At 35.9% G+C, this 21,765-nt stretch overlaps 1 protein-coding gene across 2 annotated transcripts in view; it reads left to right on the forward strand.

The window, feature by feature from the left end:
• LOC116726713 (breast cancer type 1 susceptibility protein homolog) overlaps nt 1-20,769 on the forward strand; it is a 45,817-nt gene extending 25,048 nt beyond the window's left edge. Inside the window, exons 11-22 of one of the 2 annotated variants that reach the window (XM_032573545.1) lie at nt 579-702; nt 1,304-1,346; nt 4,472-4,545; nt 5,466-5,662; nt 5,746-5,833; nt 7,093-7,170; nt 7,992-8,032; nt 8,496-8,579; nt 13,313-13,370; nt 14,500-14,573; nt 15,823-15,886; nt 20,542-20,769. In XM_032573545.1, coding sequence (XP_032429436.1) covers nt 579-702; nt 1,304-1,346; nt 4,472-4,545; nt 5,466-5,662; nt 5,746-5,833; nt 7,093-7,170; nt 7,992-8,032; nt 8,496-8,579; nt 13,313-13,370; nt 14,500-14,573; nt 15,823-15,886; nt 20,542-20,636 — 1,020 coding nt within the window. In that variant the 3' untranslated portion in view covers nt 20,637-20,769. Of the gene's footprint in view, nt 1-578; nt 703-1,303; nt 1,347-4,471; nt 4,546-5,465; nt 5,663-5,745; nt 5,834-7,092; nt 7,171-7,991; nt 8,033-8,495; nt 8,580-13,312; nt 13,371-14,499; nt 14,574-15,822; nt 16,366-20,541 lie in introns of those variants that run through there. The other variant, XM_032573544.1, reaches the window with a different exon arrangement.
• The last annotated feature ends 996 nt before the right edge of the window (nt 20,770-21,765 follow it).

Raw genomic sequence — 21,765 nt, forward strand, 5'->3', positions numbered from 1 at the left:
TTTTTTTCCCATTAATTCAAAAAACAGGATCTTTTTTTGCTTGTTCAGCATTTGTTGAGATGCACCTTCACCTCACGGCCCATAGGGGGCAGCCATTTCATTTTTTTGTCAGTTCCTGGGTGACAGACTGCCTTGCTCGGTGAAAAAATCCCTCCCTCGGCAGGTTTCTAAATTACATTTCATTTATGTTGGAGGAAATGTTGCAGAAAGGATGATTTTTTGTTGTTGTTTGGTTTTGTTTCATACCTCATCCATCTTCCAGCGCTCAGACTTTCATCTTATTCGAGATGATTTCTCAGTTTCTCAGATATGAAATTAGATTTCTCATTTCGTCTGCCCACATAATCAATAAATTTGCACCTTAAGCCCAAATAATACAAAGAATAGCAGCGGTATTCGGTCGTAGTATTAAACTCTGATGGTAATATTTCCAGTTCTGTGAATTGCAGGCAGTTTGAGTTGCCTGACTTTGCAGGAAGTGTTGCATTGCAGCTGTTTTCCACCCTCAGTCCCTGCTGAAATGTTATAAAATGCAATTTAGAGAAAAAGCTTTTCTTTTTTTCCTGCTCTTTGTGTAGCAAAAGATAGAAATGCAGAAGGAGCTGGTGAGGCTGGAGAAGCTGATGGCTCTCGTGTCAGAGGTGCTTCAGGGGAAAGAAGGCAGTCCTGCTGCAGAAACCAATCAGGGCTGTGAAAACAGGGGTGAGCTGGAAATGTGTGGAAATGTCTCAAACTTAAATTTTTTATGATAACACATAATTTAATTAAGTAAAAAACAAATATTTTGTCTCTTGTTGACCTTTAGTGGAGAAAACAGTCAGGAGGATAATTTTAATAAGTTATTAGTTGATACATACTGAATTAAAGGTTATGCCTTGACATTTAAATTCAGTCTAATATTTAAAGAAGTTTAAAAATTGTCTGCTTCGCTTCATCCCAAACTAGCTTTTAATTTTGTAATGGGCTTCAGGGTTTCCCCCAGTGATAAGCCTGGCGGGCCACCAGGCTTTACTTATGCCCCCATCAGGTTAAGCATGGCTTATTTATTCAATTTTAAAATGTTTGCATTTTTTAAGACATTATAATTAGTGTTCAGGTATTAATCTTCCATTATTTCAGTAACACATAATTATCCAGTGATATTTTCAAATTTCCTGTCTACTTTAAACATTTTTTAACTCAAAATCATAACGGGACGTTGGCTGAATGGCTGCCCCGCCACCCAAACACCGAGGATAGCAAGTTTTGTGGGGGAAGGAAGCTTTGGGACTATTGAATTTTATTGTGTCCAATGTCTTTCTAGGTCCAGAACTGGATGAGCAGGATCAAGTCCAGAGTTCAGACAGGTGAGAATTTTTATTGCTAGAAAATAAAGTTCACTAAACTTCCTTCTTATTGGGTTTCGCTAAAAAAAAAGCAGCAGATTTTCTGTTTATATTTGGATCTGGTGACGAATAAAAAGAAGGAAATTCTTCAAATATTAAAACTGAACATGAACTAAAGCCAATCTTAGTTATCGATTAATCTTTTGATTATTGTAACAACAAAATGGAGCATACAGTGACTAAACTAAGTGGCCACAGTGCTGGAGTTCCTTTTGGGTTGCTAGGCAATGGGCTGGGCTGGGCTGTGGTTGCTAGGTAACGCTGCAGGCTGACTCAATAATCGGGAACTATTGCGTAAGATTTTTTTCTTCTTTCTGCTTCCTGTTTAGCCGTGTAAGAAAATGAGTTTGTAAATTAATGATGAGATTTATTTAGTCCAGCGAATAAACTGATCGATCGATTGAAGCCAATGCCTCAGTTTAAACCGAATAACCTATAATTATTCGGTAATAATAACAGTATTTTGGGTTAGTTTCTAGTGTGTTTATCTTATTACACTTGAAACGAGACAAACTATCTTTAAAAGTAACTTTTCAGCAATGTGTAGGAGCTTATTTTAAGTAAATAATTCCTAAATATTGATGAAAAAGTACTAGTTCTATTGGCAGATGAATTTACTTATAACATGGGAAAATGTCTTGGTATAAGTGAAATAATCTCCGAACTAGTACTTTGGCCATCAATATTAAGGAATTATTTACTTAAAACAAGCCTTTATGTCTTGCTAAAAAGTTACTTTTAAGTTTTGTCTTTCAAGTTTACTAAAATATTTCCACTAGAGTCTAGACCAAAACACTTGGTAAGATTTTGGTTTTTTACAGTGTAGATATGAGTAACGCCTCAAGCCTCCAGATTTGCCTGTAATCTTAGCATTTTTCCGTTATTACTGAGCAAATTTATTTCAAAATGTCTACAAGAAGAATAATTATCATCATTTGTGAGAGAAATAATAACAAAAAGCCATTTTTTAGTTTTGTTAATTGACCTGCTAAGCAGACTCCTGCCTTCATGGAGGCAATAATCAACTTCCAGCTGTTGTCAAATGTAAGTAAATTAGATCAGTACTGTCGCATTTCTCTTCTCGGATCGTTATATTATTGTTAACAGATGTCAAACGTAGTTGCGTTACAGTGCAGTAATAATGAGCAGAACAATAACTGAGGCATGTGGCTTGTAATTGGTCTTGATGCCGCATCTCGATGAAGAAGTTAGTGCGTTTCCTTGTTCTCAGAGGGTGATGTATCTTGAAAGGACAGACTGATTATCTCCCTAATGAACCCTGAATCTGCTTATACTCTGAGAGTAAGAAAAAAGTCATTACTGACAGCCTCTTATGTCATCTGAAGCACTTAGACGGAAAGTTGTGTTGCCACAGTAATTTATCTCCACCGCCTGAGAGCATTCCTCCAGCTTCTCGCCTTGAAGCGTCTAAATGCAGGCAAGAGGGAGTTTGGAAAAATGGGAGGCTTTGGGTTTATTATGAGGCTTTGAAAATGAAGTTATATTGGAGGAGAGCTGTGAGGAAACTGGAAGAAGTTTTATTTTTATTCAGTTCATGTAAATGCAGGGTTGCTGCCAATTCTCATTTTTTTCCCACCAATTTTAATCAGAGAATAGCTAGTCATCAGCTGATTTCTAAGGACGCGTTATTACATTCAGTGTTAAGTCTCTGTTAAGGTCTGATTCAAAATTGCAATCGTAATTTACTTCTGATTTTAGAGAAATTGCTAATCAAGTTAAAAATTGTAAAGCAGTAAGAGTTACAATTTTCTACTTAGCCTGGTTTCTATTGGATGTTTCTGCATGTTATTCACTGAAGTTTTCATTCAGAGTGATTTATTCTTTTTACTATATTACAACTTCACAACTTTTTATTGTAATTTTTGTTAAAATTTCAGGAATTGAGAAAATATTTAAAGAGTACAGAGAACAAAAAGTGAAAACGCAGCAGATAGTCAAGGTTTAAAGTTTTAATGTTTTTCATCTATATTTGTACATAATATTATAAATTAATGTAATTCTAATCATATTTATCTGGCTTTTCATTTGATAGGAGGAAAAAAGTTTTTATTTAAGAAAAAAAATGCGATGCATGATTTTTTTGTTAATCTTTAAAGTAACAGATTGAGAAATGTGCAATTTAACATGAAAAACTGAGTAGAAAAGGCCAAAAATTAATAATAAATGACATTCCATGAAAACAGAAACACAGTAAGAAAATAAGCAGAAATTGTTACAATTGCATGAAGAATTTTAATTATTAAATGAATACGTTTTTATAAATATTGAGTTTATGTGTTACTGTGCCATGTACTAGTAAAAAAGAGAAGGGAAAAGAGCTAACATAGCGGCTAATTCAGTTAGCTTTGACATTGTGTTTACCATCTTTACAATAATATTGTGCATATGTAATATTGAATAACAGTAAATTATATCAAAGGAACATCTGTCAATGCAGCTTACCTATTACATTGAGTGATCGTCCTAGGAATGCTAGCCGTTAGCTTCCCCAATGCTAATAGCCGCAATAGTCTTAATTTTGGCGCATAATAAATTACAGTGAAATTTTTGGCCAAACTCTATGAATCAAATTCTTTTTTAATAAAAAAAAAGGCCTTTATTAGAATATAATCTGTAATCCATTATTAGTTTTTTGCAGCTGTTTTGAGTCCAAATAATACCAAGAATCGAACTCGGATTTTGAATTTTGTAGTGAGATATGCAGTTTTACTCTGTTCATTTGTCATTACGTTATGGCGGCTAAATTGTCACATTTGATTTTATAAAGTCTGCTGGCTGTTCATTACATTATATTCTGAATTTTCAGTTTTGTTTTCACTGTATTCATATTAAACCCCCACTGCTGCGTCGTCAGTCTGTGAACATAACGGTCCAACATGCAGGGGAGGAAAAATCCTTCCCTGGGTTGTTTTTTTTTTTTTTTAGCTGAGGCTCTACAAATGTATAAAGACAAGGTTTCAAAGACCCGAACTGACAGCAGAGGTTCTCATGCAGCTGATGTAAGCTGCATGTTTCTGTGGGATTGTTACTTATTGTTTTAAATAAACGAGTTTTCTCTTTTGCAGGACGGATATTTTAGATGCAGAAACCAAAGCACCTGATGATAAAGTGGCAGAGCGTGGTGGCTTTTCAGGAACCGGTATGGCTGTTTGTGTAACTTTGTAGAGTTTTATATGTATAGAGGAGTTTTTCCAATTACCTTAGATTCACCTCTATTTGCTAGAATTTGTTTGTGTCTGCCCTTTGGCTTTTGTCTAGTTCTTTAAATGTTAGGAATGAACTGGTTCAGCTGAACTGAAGTGGCTTTCTGTTATATTGATCGTTGCAGTTGGGTTTGCTAGAACAAACTAAGATTAATTTATGTGTTTTTAAAGATACATTTTGAAAATTATATTTAGGACAACAAATTAACAATTACTTTAGTAATCGATTAATCATATTCTGATAATTCATCGATTAATCAGATAAAAGAAAATTGGCATATTCTGCAGAGTTTTCATTTATCCACTCAAGACTTTTTATACAATTTTAGAAATAGAATGAAATGATGCAAACAACTCATTTTTTAAATAAATAAATTGACTAAAATACAGTAAAGGCATTTTTTAGTGAACACTTGATCATTTGTAGCAAAAGAAGCAGCTGCAGCTTCTTGATTTAACTTTAGTATAGTATAAGACTATATTAGTTGACCTGGTCGTTATTATTATTATTTTTTTAATAACTCCATAGCAAAAGATGCTGAATAGGAGATTTTCTTTTACAGAATTTGAACCAGGTGAAGGTAAAACTCTTCCAAAGTTGTGGGTAAAACATATTTGCAGACAAATGTTTTTTTATGTCTTAAATGTGTCTCCACACTCCAATTAGCGATTAATCAATCACTAAGTTAGTAATTGATTAATTGTTAACTAATGATTAATCGTTACTAAACGGTTATTTCAATAATCGATTAATCACAATCAATTGTTTCAGCCTTAAGCATATGATGTTTTTTCTACCAGTTAGTGATTATCTTCCTTTTCTTTTCTCTTAATTTATTTTCTTTTCTTTTCACAGCTGTTCAAGACTTGACTCATGCAGAATCGACTGTAAAAGACACAAAAACCCCTAATTCAATTTCTGCAACCAAAACGGCGAAAGCTTGTGATTCACCTCCAGATTGCCAAGAAGACAAAGAAAACAACAGCCCTCCAAAAGAAAAATCTAAAGCTAAACTTGTTCTGGTGTCGTCCGGATTGGGCCCGAATGAGCAGGTTGTTTACTCTTTCAGGTGTTTTGTTTTATATAGGACTTGGTACTGAACTCACAAACTGATGCAATATCTTGTTGATTATAGATAATGGTGAAAAAGTTTGCCAAGAGAGTCGGCGGTCGCATCGTTTCCCAGGTGACACCAGAGGTGACGCATATCGTAATGCGCACAGGTACGCACATTATAGCTCTGAAATACCTGAATTGATTAATTTCTGTAGAGTTTTCAATGTTCCTTAAATACACAGCAAAGAAATCCATGTTTTTCTTTGGTACTTTTACTTTTTTGTATTTCCATTCAGACATTTTAATTTTCAATAGTTAATTTCTGTCTCTGTTCTTTTATTGCCACATTTTGTTTTATTTTATTTTTTAAATAAGACTTAAGAAAAAGCTTTCTCTTTGGCCTACACACACTGCTGCCTTCATTTGCTTGTTGCTAATTGCCCTCTTTGATGGATTATTTTTAATTTCAAGGTTTTCCCTCTCCAAAGCACTAAGCCTTTTTTAATGGCAGCTATCACAAAACGAGGGAGTTTTAGGTTCGTTTATGATTATAGCTAAATGTCAGGAAGTAGCTGCAGGACTCCCACTGTAACAGAGGAGCTTTAAATAATTCAACTTGTGTTTTTTTTTATGGCGCCATCATCCACATGCTCTTAGCACTTGCTTGGAATATGAACCATCATACAAACAATCTTAGATTAATGTTTTGTCACCAGATATTTGATTAAACGTTTTGTTTGAATACATTCCTGGAAAAGTACTTTTTTGGATGCAACAGTTCTGCTCATATGTTCCATTTTTTAGGATTAATTAACTCTTTATCACAGCTAGGATTAGTTTTTTTAAATATAGCACTGGATACAGTATGGGAATAATGATTTGTTTTTACTACATGCTCAAATTAGATTAACATATATAATATAACATTTTTTGTCTTATCAGTTGGTGGAGAACAAGTCAAACTTCTATATTTAGCATTTTTCTTCATTGGCTCAGTTTGACAATATAAGCAAGCTAGAATGTGTACATATAGAAGAAAATCTGTACATTTTTATGAATTTTTCCATAAATAATTGTCGTTACAAGACGAGACCAGCGTGTGTGATAATAACTTCTAGCTACTTTGCCTCCACAGAAATATTTTAAGGAAAATGAATGAAAAATGTCCTGTATTAAATAAGCTTCTGGGCGAGAGAAAGGTTGATTAGATGTCGATTGTTTTTCTCTGAATTAGAGCACCGTCACTTTAAGAAACTAAATCTGATGTCGTTCGGAAGACGCCTACTTACCGAAATTATTTGTGTAAAAGCCCAAAATGAATAGTATAGATACTCCTCAGTTAAAACAGATTTAAAACATATCCATATGTGCTGTTTCTTACATCCTTTTAAACATAATTTATAGTTTGTATTTTTCTCTCTGACAGATGATCAGCTGGTCTGCGAACGCACACTGAAATACTTCCTTGGCATTGCGGGTCGGAAATGGGTCGTCAGCTTCCAGTGTAAGTGAGATTTACCTTTATTGTCCAGCAGGAACAAATACGAGTTCAGGACAATTACTGTAATGCAGGAGTGTTCAAAGTGTGGCACGGGGGCCATTTTCGGTCCTTGTAATGACTCTAGGAAGCCCTCAGTCGCAGTTCAAAAAGCTTAAATCTGGTTTTCCACCCAACTGATGCAAACATAATCACAATACAATGATTGAAAAATGAGTACTGCTGTGATAACTAATAAAAGCTAGAGCTAAACTGAACCATATTTAAACCTAAGTTTCAAATCTCCGCCTGGATATTTTTGCTTATTTTAATTCTACGCAGTTCTTAGGGTCCTGTGAGTAAATACATTTGTCCATTTATTCCATAACAACAGGAACTTTCAATATCTAACAGTTATTTTCACAATTTATGTAAATTTAGAGTTTTTCATCAGGTTAAACCAAAGAAAAACATCCTCCCTGCTACGACGCGGGTGAAATTGCCGTAATAACCCGACATTGACTGGAAAGCGCAACGTCTCCCCTTTCAGAAACCGTTGGAAATTTTCAAATAGCGCAAAGTGTGGCGGGATTACGGTACTGCAGATTTGGCTGCATCGTCGCCGCTACGTTTGGTCTAGATGGGTTAACTAATAGAAATTAGCAAACACTCTAGAAATTAATTAAAACTAACTCAGTTAGACAAAAAGTCACAATGAAATAAAAGCTATCTAGAGTCTACACGGCCACATGGAAAGCTATGACGGGCCCAATTTGCCCTCAGACCTCAAGTTTGATACATTAGAGAGTAACTGCATGTTGTTGTTTTTTTTTGCATATTTCCTGCAGGGATTTCTGAATGCTTCAAGGAAAAGAAACTGTTGAAAGAGGTAAGCTTCCCCACTCGGTTCTCAGTGACATCCATACAGATGTCTGAGTTGAATTAGAGCGCCGTGATGAATCTCTGCGTGCGCTCTGCAGTGATAGCCCATGAATTATTTAGCGTCCATTAATTTTAGAGATCACAGCAACTTGTTCTGTGTAATCTCTTTGCCAGGCTTTGTTCAGAATCACCATCAATTTGAAACTATTTTCATGCATCAAATGCTGTGTTTGGGGAAACAAACACTACGTTAAAAGACAAACTCTGCCAAAATGAAGAATGGGGAGAGAGTCTAAACAAGCATGGCTGACCACAGGGAAAGTAAAATAACAGAATAATTGATTTACTTTTTGTTTTGTGTTTGACAGAATAAATGATTTGGTTATTTATTATACCAATTTATAAAGATCTTTAAAATTATTTTAGACGTGGAGGTTTGTGTTCACAAGTTGTTGTTTTTTTTTCTGCAGAGTTCGTTTGAAGTGAGAGGCGATGTGGTGAACGGACCGAACCACCAGGGGCCGTTAAGAGCCCGCACCGCAGGAGACAGTAATGTGAGCAATTTTAGTATACTTTATGTTTATTTTCTTTCTATTATTATTTTTCGCCCGACCTCTTAGAATTTGGGGCCCTAAACGTTTTAAAAAACTCGACAAGCTTTGCCTAAAATTGTCGTGAAATTAAGTGTGAAATTAAGCGATTTTAATGGAAATGAAAGTGGGTGTGGCCAAACTGCTCTACAGCGCCCCCTAAGTTGAGTTAGGACAAACTGTATACTGTAGAGATCTGAAATTTGGTACGTAGATAGATCTCCCCCAAATCAACAAATAAAAGTCTCTTGGGGGTATGCCCTAAAATGTGCACAAAGGCGGCCATTTTAGGTCAAAGGGCAAATTTGGGCCATTTTTTATTGTTTACACACCTTCAACTTTAACAAACTCCTCCTAGGGATTTTGATGTATTTGCTTCATTTTTTGTTATTATGCAGTAAAGGGATGGGAGATTAAAAGTTATCAAAATCGTGAGTTTTTGATTGTGTTTAGGGGGCGTGGCCGATACAAGGGCCAAGTTGTACCAAACTTGGCATGAGTGATGCAGGTTGGACGCCTGACGATCCTATGTGGTCATATGCTGATGTCATCTAAGGCCCGCCCCCTCAAAAAGGAAGTGCCTTTTTTTCTTGGAAAGCTGCATCTCTGACCTCCTTGACCTGATCAAGATGATCTTGTGTCAGATAACACGTTGGTCTCACTTGCTTTAAAGAGTTTTCAGTGGAGGCCGTGGCGAAGGCAAAGGTCACGCCGTTGCCACGTTTGGCTCTAAATTCCACATAATTCAGCCGATCATTCAAATGGTGACATCACTTTAGCCCCGCCCCCTTTGAACAGGAAGTCCTGCTGGTTCTCTACTTTTTACTCGTTACCGGACTGACGGTGATTTGGGAGATTCGTCATTCGCGCCACCTAGTGGACGGGTGGCTGAGCTGCGACAGCTGCCAATGCTGCCTGTATTGTTCTTTTTTTCAGTATTTAGGATCTTCTTTTTTTGCAGAATTATCTGTTCAGTCTCGTCACTCGCAGTCCTTCTACATTAAACCAAACAGTCGACCTTCCTCTGCATTAAAGCATTTTCTTACAAAGATGACTTTTAAAATGTAATATTAAAACCTCCCCCTCAGCGGCGTTTCCATGACCTTTTGCTTTGTCGCTCCTACAATCTGCTACTTGTCATTTCTGTGATGCATAATTACATGTTTTAGCGTTTAGGGCATGTTGTAAATTGTATTTAGCTCAGAAAATATTACAGATTCGAGGCAAAACACTGATAGAAGGGCAGAGTGGATGAGAGAGACAAGCTACTATTAGCTCTTCTGTGCTCTTCTGTCTGAGGATTTTTGTCAATTTGCTAATAAGAGAGCTGGTGTACTCATAATTCCCTCTTAAATCTCTGACCGGCTGTATCCATTTTGGATTGCTGGACTCCAAAAGCTCTCCTATTAAGATGCTGCAAATGGTAGCAGCGCTGTCAGGCAAAAACAGAGAGGAGGAAGCTCCATCTCCCTATTTTGTTTACACCAGATATTAACTCTCATTACCCTCCATTTCTTGTCTGACATTATTTTCTGCCTCGGTTCGATGTTCTTTCATATCCCAGATTGTTAGATGAGGTAAGCAGGCTACAGCCACTCTTCATGTTATCGCCTCAAACACATCAAAAACAGTCATTAGGGGCTAAAGAGTTCAGGATTCGGGGGTCCTCGTCTTTTGACCGCAAAGAACGATCAAATGTCCCGATCACAGGCTGCACTTGTTTCATCCTGTTGCACCAACCGCTTTGCGCACACCCTGTTGTGAAAAGCTAATTGTGTTTTTTCCTCCGTGTGTAAAGTCGGCGGGGACGGCTCTGTTTCCACTGAGGGGGAAAATTAGAAATGGCTAGGATGTCACGTTGGTCGTATTCCTCCCTTAGAGGAATAAGACCTAAAGTCGAAATTAAAGAGTTTCGACTTTAATTTGCGGCCTGAAATTCAAATACCTTGTAATTTCAGGCTTATTATAAGTGGCTCAAATCAAACGCCGGCACTTTGATGGTGACATTATGCTTTTTATTTTCACCGTTTCTCACCCGGACCGGTGAGGCGGGGAGTCTGCAGCCAGAATGCAGATGGAGAGGCTTTCTAAAGTGTTCACAACAATGACACTGTTAGCATTTTGTCACAAGCTTCAATGTCTTTCACCTGGATTGGACTGGGCGATTTGGGCTTAAAGTTTTATCACGATATTATTCCATACCATTGTGGTTAACAATGGACCGATCAATGCAGATGCAGGTATCTGTGGTTTAGCATCAAATTTATTGGTATTTATTGATGCCTTTATTGAGCAGATGCTGAAGAAAATAGTGAAACTATCTAACCTGACAATACAGACAGTTTTGGGAGGTTTTTAAACATAATTAATTGGAATTTAATGTGATAACAAAAGTCATAATTTTTATCATAGGAAATTTATCACAATAAATGGTAAGCGATACGATAAATGTAATTTGGGGAAAAAATAAAACAGAATTTGGAAAATAATAAAACAGATTTCATAGAGCCCCATTAACATGCATTAAAGCTGCAATACTCAACTTTTATAAAATAAAATAAAAGGTTTTTTTATATATTTGATAAAATAGGTCGTAACAGTTTGGTATAAAACGGATAATCTGTGAAAAAAAATCAAGCTCCTCCATCTCTAGCCTTATGTAACCCACAATTAGTAAAGGACTTTTATTTTTGCGGGCCCACTTCCTGTTTTGCCCGAACGCTGCTAACTTATTTAAAGCCACGCCTCCAGTGCGCAGTAAAAGATCCTCACCTGTTCCACTGTGATTGTGGCTTGCTGTTGGCGTCTTCCTCAGGAATTCCTCAAAAAATCTTTGAACATATTGATTTGATTGCTGGGTGAGTTTATTTGTTAACAGTGTTATTTTTTCCTTGTGGTACTTCTGCTCGATTGCTCATTGGAGCGTTGTTTTATTAGAATCACTGGCATTGCTTACCTGGACCGTCACCAGGATTCTGTTAGTGCTGATTGTGGCTAAGTACGCCCCACTCTCTTCAAAAAGGTAACTTGTTGCTGAAGTTTGTGCGTATTCTGACACCTTTACATTGATGCCGAGGCACTGAAGTTTAAACTAAAATTGATCAGAACAGAATGTAGCTACACTTAAATTGATATTGCGCAGTATATTTATTTATTTATTTATTTATTTTCCTTCCCTCACTCTGCTTGAGTATTTGACAATTAATTTATTTTATTTTTCTTGATTGATATTTTGGAAGTGCACTTTAACTTTAGCACTTTAATTTTAAATTGATTAGTTGAAATATGATAGTTTTGTTTCATTTAAATTATGGTTAATTTAACCTGATTGAAATGTTTGTTTAATTATTAGGAATCTAATTATTGCATTTGCATTTAGTATGCATAAACTAGATGTTTAAATTTAATAATTATTTCCTTTGTATTATATTTGTTTCTGATAAAACACTTAATGGGTTTTCTGACCTTTTAGGTCGGGTTTTTTTTTCCACCTGTCGGATTAGATCCTCATCTGGATCGAAAGATGGCGAGCTAGAAATGGACTATGGACTTTATGATTTGGAAATCAATTTATTCTGAGTCAATTCTCATGTGTCTCATTGTGTTATTGTAATTGTATGTTTTTTTATTCAAATCACTTAATATATATATTCACCAAAACTAAAAGCACTGCCTCCTGTGTTATTTCACACCTCAGGCTCCTTAAAAGGCCACTCTTCCGATGCTGCTTATGTAGCCGCAGTTAGCTGCCTAGCCCATAACTGTTACACTTAGCATTCATAACAGGGAACTACACACAGTGTGATTGACAGCGCTAAGACCCGCCTCCTGGCTCTGATTGGTTGTTTCTGGCTCGCACCGGAAGAAGACAAACAAGCAAAATAAAATTTTACTGATTAGGAATTGTCTCATACCAAACTATGAGACAATTTTGTCACAACATAGTGACAGTTTCATCAATTATGAAAATTAAAAATATTAGATTATTAAGCTACAGTACATACTGCAGCTTTAAAGGTTATATGAAAACGTTTGTCGTCTACTAAACATTGAAGGAAACTTCTCACACTTTAGCTCCTCCTGAAGGACATGGGCTGTTGTCTAAATTAAAGATCAGTACCAGAAACAATTTTCTGTGTCACCAAACAGCTCCAGGTAACGATCGATACCGACACACAGACAGGTGTGAGACTTTCTCCTTTTATCTTTCCAACGCTTCCAACGTGAATGAGGCGTTAATGTGATTTAAGCCGCTTCAAAGAAAACACGCTTTCCTTCCCATTTCCCAGCAACCCCTGTGGAGCCAGAGTGCAATAAAACACAGCGCCCTGGTCTCAGGTTAGTGGTTTTTTCCCTCTCTGGGCGCTTTCAGCGTGATATTACCTCTGTGAAGGCGGCACTTTGACTCATCCCTAAATTTACAGCATTACTGTGTGAACAAGGTGCAGAGGGTTCATTTTAAACCTTGAGCGAAGTGTTTCAACTTTATTTCGCAGAATAAGCTTAGAAGTATTTTAGCTCTTCCGGTGTAACCCTTCAGAAACGCACTCTGTGATGTAATGGAGGTACTCTCACACGCCGCTGCTGAACGATGTCTGAAGGTCCAAGTTACTCACGTCCCCGACTGTAAGAACAGCTGCAGTTTTTACAGACATTTTTGTATTTATTTTCTGACTCCATTTTGTTTTTCTCTGCAGCTGCTCATGAAGGGATACAAGATCTGCCTCAAGGGGCCGTTTCCAGACATGTCAACAGGTAAACTCCAGAGGTTTAGGACGGCTGACGTCCAGCTGCACTTTGGTTTAGTTTCTGATTTCATGTCTTAATTATTTTATGAATGAAAATCTCTTTTTAAATAAAAGTTTGATTGACGGCATGTACTGAACTCATGAAGAAATGCCACTGAGTAGCATAGACGAGGAGTGTTTGATTTTGACCTTTCACCCCATGTTTATTTTTCAGTTCATCCATTCATTTATGTTTTTCCGTTTATTCATTTATTTATGTCCATCCATCCATTGGCCCTTTTTATTAATACATCCATCCATCCATCTTTTCCCTGCTGATTAAAATCATCCTTCTTCCTCCACATAAATTGTTCTGCATGCAGATCAGAAATGTCCAATTTTATCCTGGTGACACCAAACCATCCCCTTACAACATGGCGCCCCCTACAGGGCTGGTGGTGAACTGCAAACAGGACTTCTTGTGGCTTCCTTTCAGCAACGTTTCTTCTTGGTCTTCATCTCAGAAATGTTTTCTACAAACCTCTCAGGGTTTTACAGAACAGCTGGATGTGGACTGGATTTTTTCAGCGTCTTATCAGATTTATTTAGTCAAAAATATAGAAACTCTTTGTCTCTTCTTTCCCTCTACTTCACAGGAATTAACTTTGTGTTGCTCTTTCATATAAACTTAATCTTCTTGATATGTCAGAGGTTGAACCTCAGAGGGACTTGAGCCCCATGTCGTTTTTTAAATTTTTTAATTATTATTTCTGTTTCCTTCCTGCTGCGCTGTTAAAAAGCTCCAGCAGCGCCTTCCCGCTGCTTTCTGGATCGATGAAGCTCCGCTAATGGGGTGACATCTGCCAGCTTGCCTGAGTAGCTTAAAGACTTTCTTAAACACAAGGGTGGAATCTGCTTTATTCAACCAAACTGGATTTCATGCAACATTTAACTCTGAACTGTATAAATCAGCAGATCCATGATGCTGTTTTCTGTGATATTTACATTTTTCTAAGCCACGTTGTACAGGTGTTGACCTAAAGTCTTACGTGTTTTGTTTTTTTTGTTCCCACAGGGTTGAAAAGATGAAAACAGAATTAAATGCAGAAGCACAGCTTGATTTTAGAAGAAATGTTGTTGTTTGTGTGTTTTCTAAGATGAGATGGAGTGGATGGTGGAGCTGTGTGGCGCTACTGTAGTTAAAGACCCACTTGTCCTTGACGGCGAACAGGTAAGAGTCTCCCTCTCCCACTTGATAAAATAGTTTTTAAAATTATATCTGGTTCTTTATCTTTATCTTACCTAATTTATATCTTAATTTGCTGCTTTCTGAATCAGATTTTTTTTTTAAATTATAAAAATGTAAACTGGTTTGCAAGTTCGCTTCAAAACATGCGTTAATTTTTCCCATTAATTTAATAAATTAGAATTTCACTAATACACCTGAGGCTATGTGGCCTAAAAAATACATTCAGTAATCAAAACTGCTTGAGTTGAATAAATAAAAAGAAAAAATTCTCCTTTTTTCGTTTTTCTGGACAGTAACCTGCAATCCCTTTTTCCTTTTGTACTGGATTATAAGATATTTTAAAATTATTTCTTACATCTGCAATTTTATATCTAGATATCTTGTAATTAATTTTTACTAGTAATAATGTAGCAATGTGCTTTAATTTAATTTATATGTTTCTCTCTAAAATGGGAATTTAAAATGGCTGCATATTTTCTGTTTCTTTACAATAAGTTTTTTTTAAAACAAACTTCAACTAAATTTAACATATTTCCTTTAGTCATCCACCATCTGTTTAAAAAATGTTTTTAAAAATATATTTTTTAATATCTTTATGTTTCAGCTGATTTTGGATTTTTCATTGTATTTAACTGAAGTAAAATTTAATCTGTGATTTTTATGAACATTTTTAGAATAGAAATAAAATAGAAACACCCTTTATTGTCCTGAAAAAGTTCTATAAATATATATTAAAAAAATTAAGATTAACGATAACGTTGCACATTGGCAAGGAGTTGGTAATTATTCTGATTCTGTATGTCTGGTTATTTTAAATTATCATTATTGTTACTGTTATTATTGTCTTATTATGAGAGTTAGTTTGTAAGCATTTTGTTTAAGTAATATAATTTATTTGTTGGCTCTTTAGCCAAGTATATTGAACAGGCACATGCATATTATAACATGGTTTTAATTACTAATCTTGTGTAATTATTGAGCTAGTCAGTAATATATTTCATTAAATTTAGATAAGAAGTAGGATTAAAAAAGTGTTGACTTGTTTCTACTTCTTTTCTAACAATAGTAGTAAATTAGTAGCTAATTATGTTGTTCTTGGTTATGTTTTCTCTGTCCTACTGTTTGTTTAAAAAACAAGTTAGAAATAAAGAAAAAAATAATAATAATGTGTTTATTTATTGTTAAATTTCTACTTCAGAATATTTCATTTATTTCCATTTTCTCCTGACAGAAGTCCCACCAGATCGTTATTGTTCAGCCCAGATCCGACTCATCGTCGTCGTCCTGCTACAGCGGTGAGTATTTCCTGAAAACTAAACCTCGTCTTCACCTCCACGTCGACTCGGCCCGGATCGTCACACCTTCCTGCGTAACTCCGACACATTTCCAGCATTTAACGACTCGACAGGAGCGTCGGCAGTGGTTGCATAATTCAAGGTTCAATCCGAGGTTATCCAGAAACAAATGTAAAAGACTTTATTTTAAAACGTGATGGCATGTTTTAGATGTTTTATTGCATTAGTTTGTTTAATAAATTATATTTGTACATGTCTTACCTGGTTAAAAGCTAATTTAGTTTTGATTATAATGATTTTCTTCTTTATGTTTTAATAATCTCAGGTTAACCCTTTATAGTTCATATTTTCAGTTTTGGCTGTAGCGGATTTTAAATGAGTAAATTCTCACCTTAACTCATTTAGATTTTCTAGAAATATATTTATGTATATATATATATACAGTATATATACTGTATATATACAGTACAGACCAAAAGTTTGGACACACTTTCTCATTGAATTCAACGAGAAAGTGAGTCCAAACTTTTAGATTTTTAGTTTGTCAATGTAAAAATCTATATATTTCCAGATTCAAAACTCAACTTAATGTTTGTTTATGACCAGAGTTTTAAAACCCGAGACGACAGCATATTGGAGCAGTTCTGTTAGTTCCGATTTGTTCTTTTTGTTGGTAGTTTTTTTTGCATTATTTAATTATTAGACATTATTTTATGCTTTTGGACATTTATGGTGCGTAGCCGTGGCAACAAGGTATTGTTTTTACAACTGGAAGCAGCCGATTAGCATCTCAACAATACCCAAAGAACAACCCCAAATCACACCACATCCCCTACTCCAACATCTTTCGAACCAGTTTTTTTAACCATACAGCCAGAGAGACTTAAAAAGGAACGGCAAAAGCAAATGAGGTGGATAAGCAGAGCTTATCTGGTGTCATCCAGGACATGTTGCTGTGAAATATCGACTCTACTGACTGGATATTGAGCTGTTAGCTTGTCATGACAGTCTTCAATCAGAGGCTTCTTCAGATCTGTTGCAACACTGACTGCTACTGGAGATTCTTTCTGCCAACACCATCATCATCCATAGCGATATTTTTGGATGATATGAGTAGGCTTTTTGCAATAAATACATTAATCGCATCGTTTTTCTCCTTTTTTTCTCTTTTTGAAAAAAAAACCTGGATGATTAAAATTTTCAGTCTGCTGTTTTGCTCTCAGCCCCTGTTTTGAAGGACAATTTTGTTCACAGTGATTTCATAATTAATATCATTTGTTGATAGTATTGTTTTGTTAATTTATTTAGGATATTCTAAATATCCAAATAAATGTTCATTACAATTAAAAGTTTATTGATCTTTAAGATCAATAATATGTTTCTTGAAAATCATCTCAAAACAACATTTTTATCGTTTATCGCCATAATTTCTGGGACAGTTTATCGTCCAGCTGACTCGTAAGTTTGCTCTGAGACAAAGTATTTTTGAATTTAAACCAGAAGTTACATCATCAGTTGATTTGTCATTGAATCCTTCTGACTCGTAATGTGTTTATGTTTTAACCTGTAAGAGAAAACGCTGCATAAACAAACCACATCTAGTCCTAATGAACAGCTGGGAACAGTCTGCCCTCCATCCTGTGGCTCTCCGTAATGAACCGGTCTCGGCTCTAATGACTGTGGAGGATTTTTTAGATGACACGTTTGACCTCTTGTCATAAAGACACAGAATTAGGAAACTTTAGTTACAGAAGGCTGTCCGTTCTGCCAGCAGAGATCATGCACACGTGTAATTTCTGACAAGCAGCGCTGTTAAAGTTCTGCATCGGGGTTTGGTTTAGACTTCTGACATTTGTCAATGAGCTAACGATCTAAAATATACCGTCTGTTTTTGGCTGCTGTCATGAGTTAAAAATGTTTTCAGCTTAGCCACACGTCCGTCTCACCCAGATCCACTGCGTTAAACAGGGATTTCCTACAAGCACGGCCAGCGGTAGAGCGTGCCGCTCCACCTTTTTGCCCATTAGAGAGCGGATTTGTGCAGAAATGAGGCCCGGTCCGGAAAATGAGTGAGGAGAGCGACCCGCGAGGAAAGCGATTGTGAAGGAAGTCAGGGAGCAGAGATACGGCCAAGAGAAAAATGTCAGGTTGTAGCGAGGGGAATGTCAAAACAAGTTGGCCACTTAAGAGAGAGGCTGCCACAGCTCAGAGAAAACTGGCAGCTTGAAATGGAGAAGAGAGCGGCTCCAAACCCCCTCCGTCCCTCCCAGCATCCTAATTTACACTCCTACATATTTAATGCCGTGCGCCCTCCTCTGTGTCCTCTGGCACTTATATTCCAGGTAATTGAACAGTCTCTCGAATCTCCCCTTCCTGCACACTAATTGAAATCACAAAGTTTTCCTCCCTGCCAGTCTGTCGCATTATTTAGATTTGGAAAATTATTGTGAAAACATCGGTTAAGACTGAATATAAACCAAAACCAATATATAAATCTTAATAGACACATGATCAATATCAATATATATTACAAAGATTCTCTAAAATTTTATATAATTTTACTGAGCTGCAAAGCACTCTGGGGGATTCAGGCAGGGGAAAGGCTTTAACCCTGGAGTACTTAATACCTTGACAATTAAGCAGATCGGATAACTTTTTGATAAAAATAGACGTCAGCCAATCATCCTTCTTCCCATGTTGTTTTATATCTGGAAATTTCATGTCTACGCACAACGTGGAGGGCAAAACGGCGATTCTTTTTCTTGTAATCTATAGCCGAGCTGCCGCGGTGGAACAGTTACGCTAACAAAATTAAGCCTGGAAATGTATGAATTATTAATTTAGCGCAGTGCGCCACAGCAAATGGAAAAAATGACGCAGAAAAATCATTGAACAACGCAAAAGCACTCGTATTCTTATTTTTTTCTCGCTTTCTGTGTCGGCTATGCTACACACAGACTTGTTGCCATAGCAACTGACTACTACGCCACAAATGTATCAGGATTCAACACCAGAAAAACACTCAAACATTTCCCACTCAAAGAACAGAACATTCAGACTGTTATAGTTTTATGTTTTCAGTCTTGATGTTTATTTTGCGATTATTAAGTGATCACTGTGGTAGATTAGCTACCTCTGCTATAAGCTAATCTAACACAGCGGTGACTGATTAGCTAACTTAAACACCTGCTCTATTGATGATCTGTCAGAGTTGGTGTGAGGGTCGCTGGTCTTTTTTTATTTTTCTTATTTTTAACCGTACCAACTCACACCAAATTCCACATCATTATCTACATGATAAGGTTGTCAAAGTCAAGCTAGCATAGCTGACATACTTCCCTCTCCCTCGCAAATTATCAAAAAACATTTTTTAATCTTTTTCCTGTCCTTATGTAGTTATTGTAGAAGCAAATCACCACTTCCCTTTTTCTTTTATATATGTCATATATCATTTAAAATTTAGTGAGTTATGTTAACAACTTGACATCTAAAACCAGTGGTAGTCATCGTCGACTAGCAGTTTTTTGCCCTCCACCAGGAAGGCGGGGGATGGGATCTTGTTCGTCAAGCTACAATAAATTTAGTCCAACATTCTTACCAGTTGGCGGCGGTAATATTTTCTTTAGTTGCTTGCCAACCGCCATTAATACAAAGAAGAAGAAGGAAGAAGAAAGGCCTTGTTCTGACACTTTATGACAACGGCACTAAAAGCAGCAAAACTAGCTTCATAGCAAGTTGGCTCCAAATTTTAACTCTCAGTTTTTCTCTTAAACTTAAGAAAGGGTATAAAAAAAGTTGGGGAGCTGGACTAAGCAAGAAGAAGAAAAAAAACCTTATCACTTTCATATGAAATAAAACGTATAAAGAATCCTCAATATGTCTATAAATATGGTTTGTATTTTGTAGTAGGTAGATTATTTTGATTTGGCCATTTTATAAGTAGCTGGCAAGTTGAAAAAGTGTGAGCCCCCCTGCTTTAGCTGCTCCACCTCTCACTGCCAGGTTAGTAAGGGAGGTGAGAGCAGCTAGCTCACTCACTCTTTGGTTACCTAGCAACTCACTCATTCTTTGGTTACCTAGCAACGACCTGTGGAATAACTTAAGCAGCAGCAGTTTAAGGTTTTGTCTTTGCTTATGGAATATTTATTATTCCTAATGGCTCAATACTTATTAATCATCTTATGTTTTATACATTAGTTTGTTAAATTAGTGTTTTATTCTCAGACTCGTCTGGTGCATCAGGTGTGTATATGAGAGACATTTCAAAACAAAAAAGGTTTATATTTTAATTTATCTTGTCCCTGCTGTAAAATGTAAAATACTATCACCAAAAAAATATTAATAACAGTACTAAATTGATAAATAATAAATAAGTAATAGTGAATTTAAGGTGTATTTTGTAGTTTATTTGTATTGTTTTTATCTCCAAAGTGTGAAAACTTGCCTTAAAAATGCTTGAAAGGTTCTTGAATTTTACTGTGGGAAACATAAACAAACCCTGCCTTCAACCCCTCTGGGTTTTGGGGGTCATAGTTCAGATATTATTAGAGCTTTTCAGATGCTAATCAGCTGCTCCCAGTTGGGAAAACAATGTCTTGTTGCTACCTGAACCTACCTGCGGTTCTTTTATTCACCTACCTGCTTTGTGCTCACAGGTCTGTCCAGGAACGCCGCAGTCGTGACCCGCGGTTGGCTGCTGGATTCAGTCGCTACGTACACGCTGCAGAACTACAGCGGCTACACCGTGTGAGGACACACAGACCCAAAGTGGTTCTGTTGTGTAATTCTATTTTTAACGTCCATTTCTGTAACTTAAGCACATCGACACTCTGTTCTGTGTAAAATATATCTAAAATATGTATATAAAGTGATATCAAAAGCAATTGATTTGAGTTTTATTTTTGGTTTATTGCTGGTTTGAAGTTTCCAGCGCATGTCAAAACATGTTTAGTTGAAATAATCATCTTTAATTGTAGTTTAGTTTAAAAGGAGTATAAAATAAGACCAAATAAAATCACAGGAAGGACAAAACCTCAATTTGTTTATTTATATATAATTATATTCCGCAGGTTCTATAGTTAGCAGAAAGTTTTAAGTTTAAAAATATTCCGCTATTATACTGCTTCATGCAGAAGTCCTGATATCATGAAGATATTTTTGGCTTAATATTTAATTATTAATGTATAAATCTACAAACAGTAGATTTATAGATCTACCAGTTAAATAAACATTTGAATGGTTAAATGTTTATTTAACCATTTTAAATAAACAACCAAAGACAACAAATAAAACTGATGCTGAAAAAGGTGCTAGCTGAGGCCATGGCACCAACCTGAAGCTTTCTGTGATCAGTATTTAGTAGAAAAACAGAAAAACAATCATTCAAATGGATATTATTGAGCTCATTTTAATTTATTATGTAATAAATGTATTTATTGTTGATTTCTACAGACATATCTGTAAATATGTTTTACCCGAAACTCTTCAAGTATCATAGTTTTAGCTTCACCCAGATCAAATTCACTAAAGAGAAGTTTGACATTTTAGGCAATAAATTGCTTATTTTCTTATTTAAAAATGAATTATTTCCATTCTTAAATATATTATTAATATTGTATTAAATGCTTGAGTGGTTAAATGAAAAATCTGCCGGTTTTGGATTTTATCCTGATGAAATTATTTTAACATTTTACCAGCTGCAGTCTTTGATACAACTTATCTATTAAAATGGAAACTTTTCTCGTCTTAGGAGATAAACAAACCCTGCAGCACATTTACCTTCACTACAGTCAGTATTTCTACAGTAAATTAAACATGCAGAAGTTTTTCTTTCATTGTCAGAAATCCATATTTTAAATTCAAGCAATTTCAAAACTACA

The sequence above is a fragment of the Xiphophorus hellerii genome, chromosome 10, assembly GCF_003331165.1.
Source record: "Xiphophorus hellerii strain 12219 chromosome 10, Xiphophorus_hellerii-4.1, whole genome shotgun sequence".
Classification (NCBI taxonomy): Eukaryota; Metazoa; Chordata; class Actinopteri; order Cyprinodontiformes; family Poeciliidae; genus Xiphophorus; species Xiphophorus hellerii.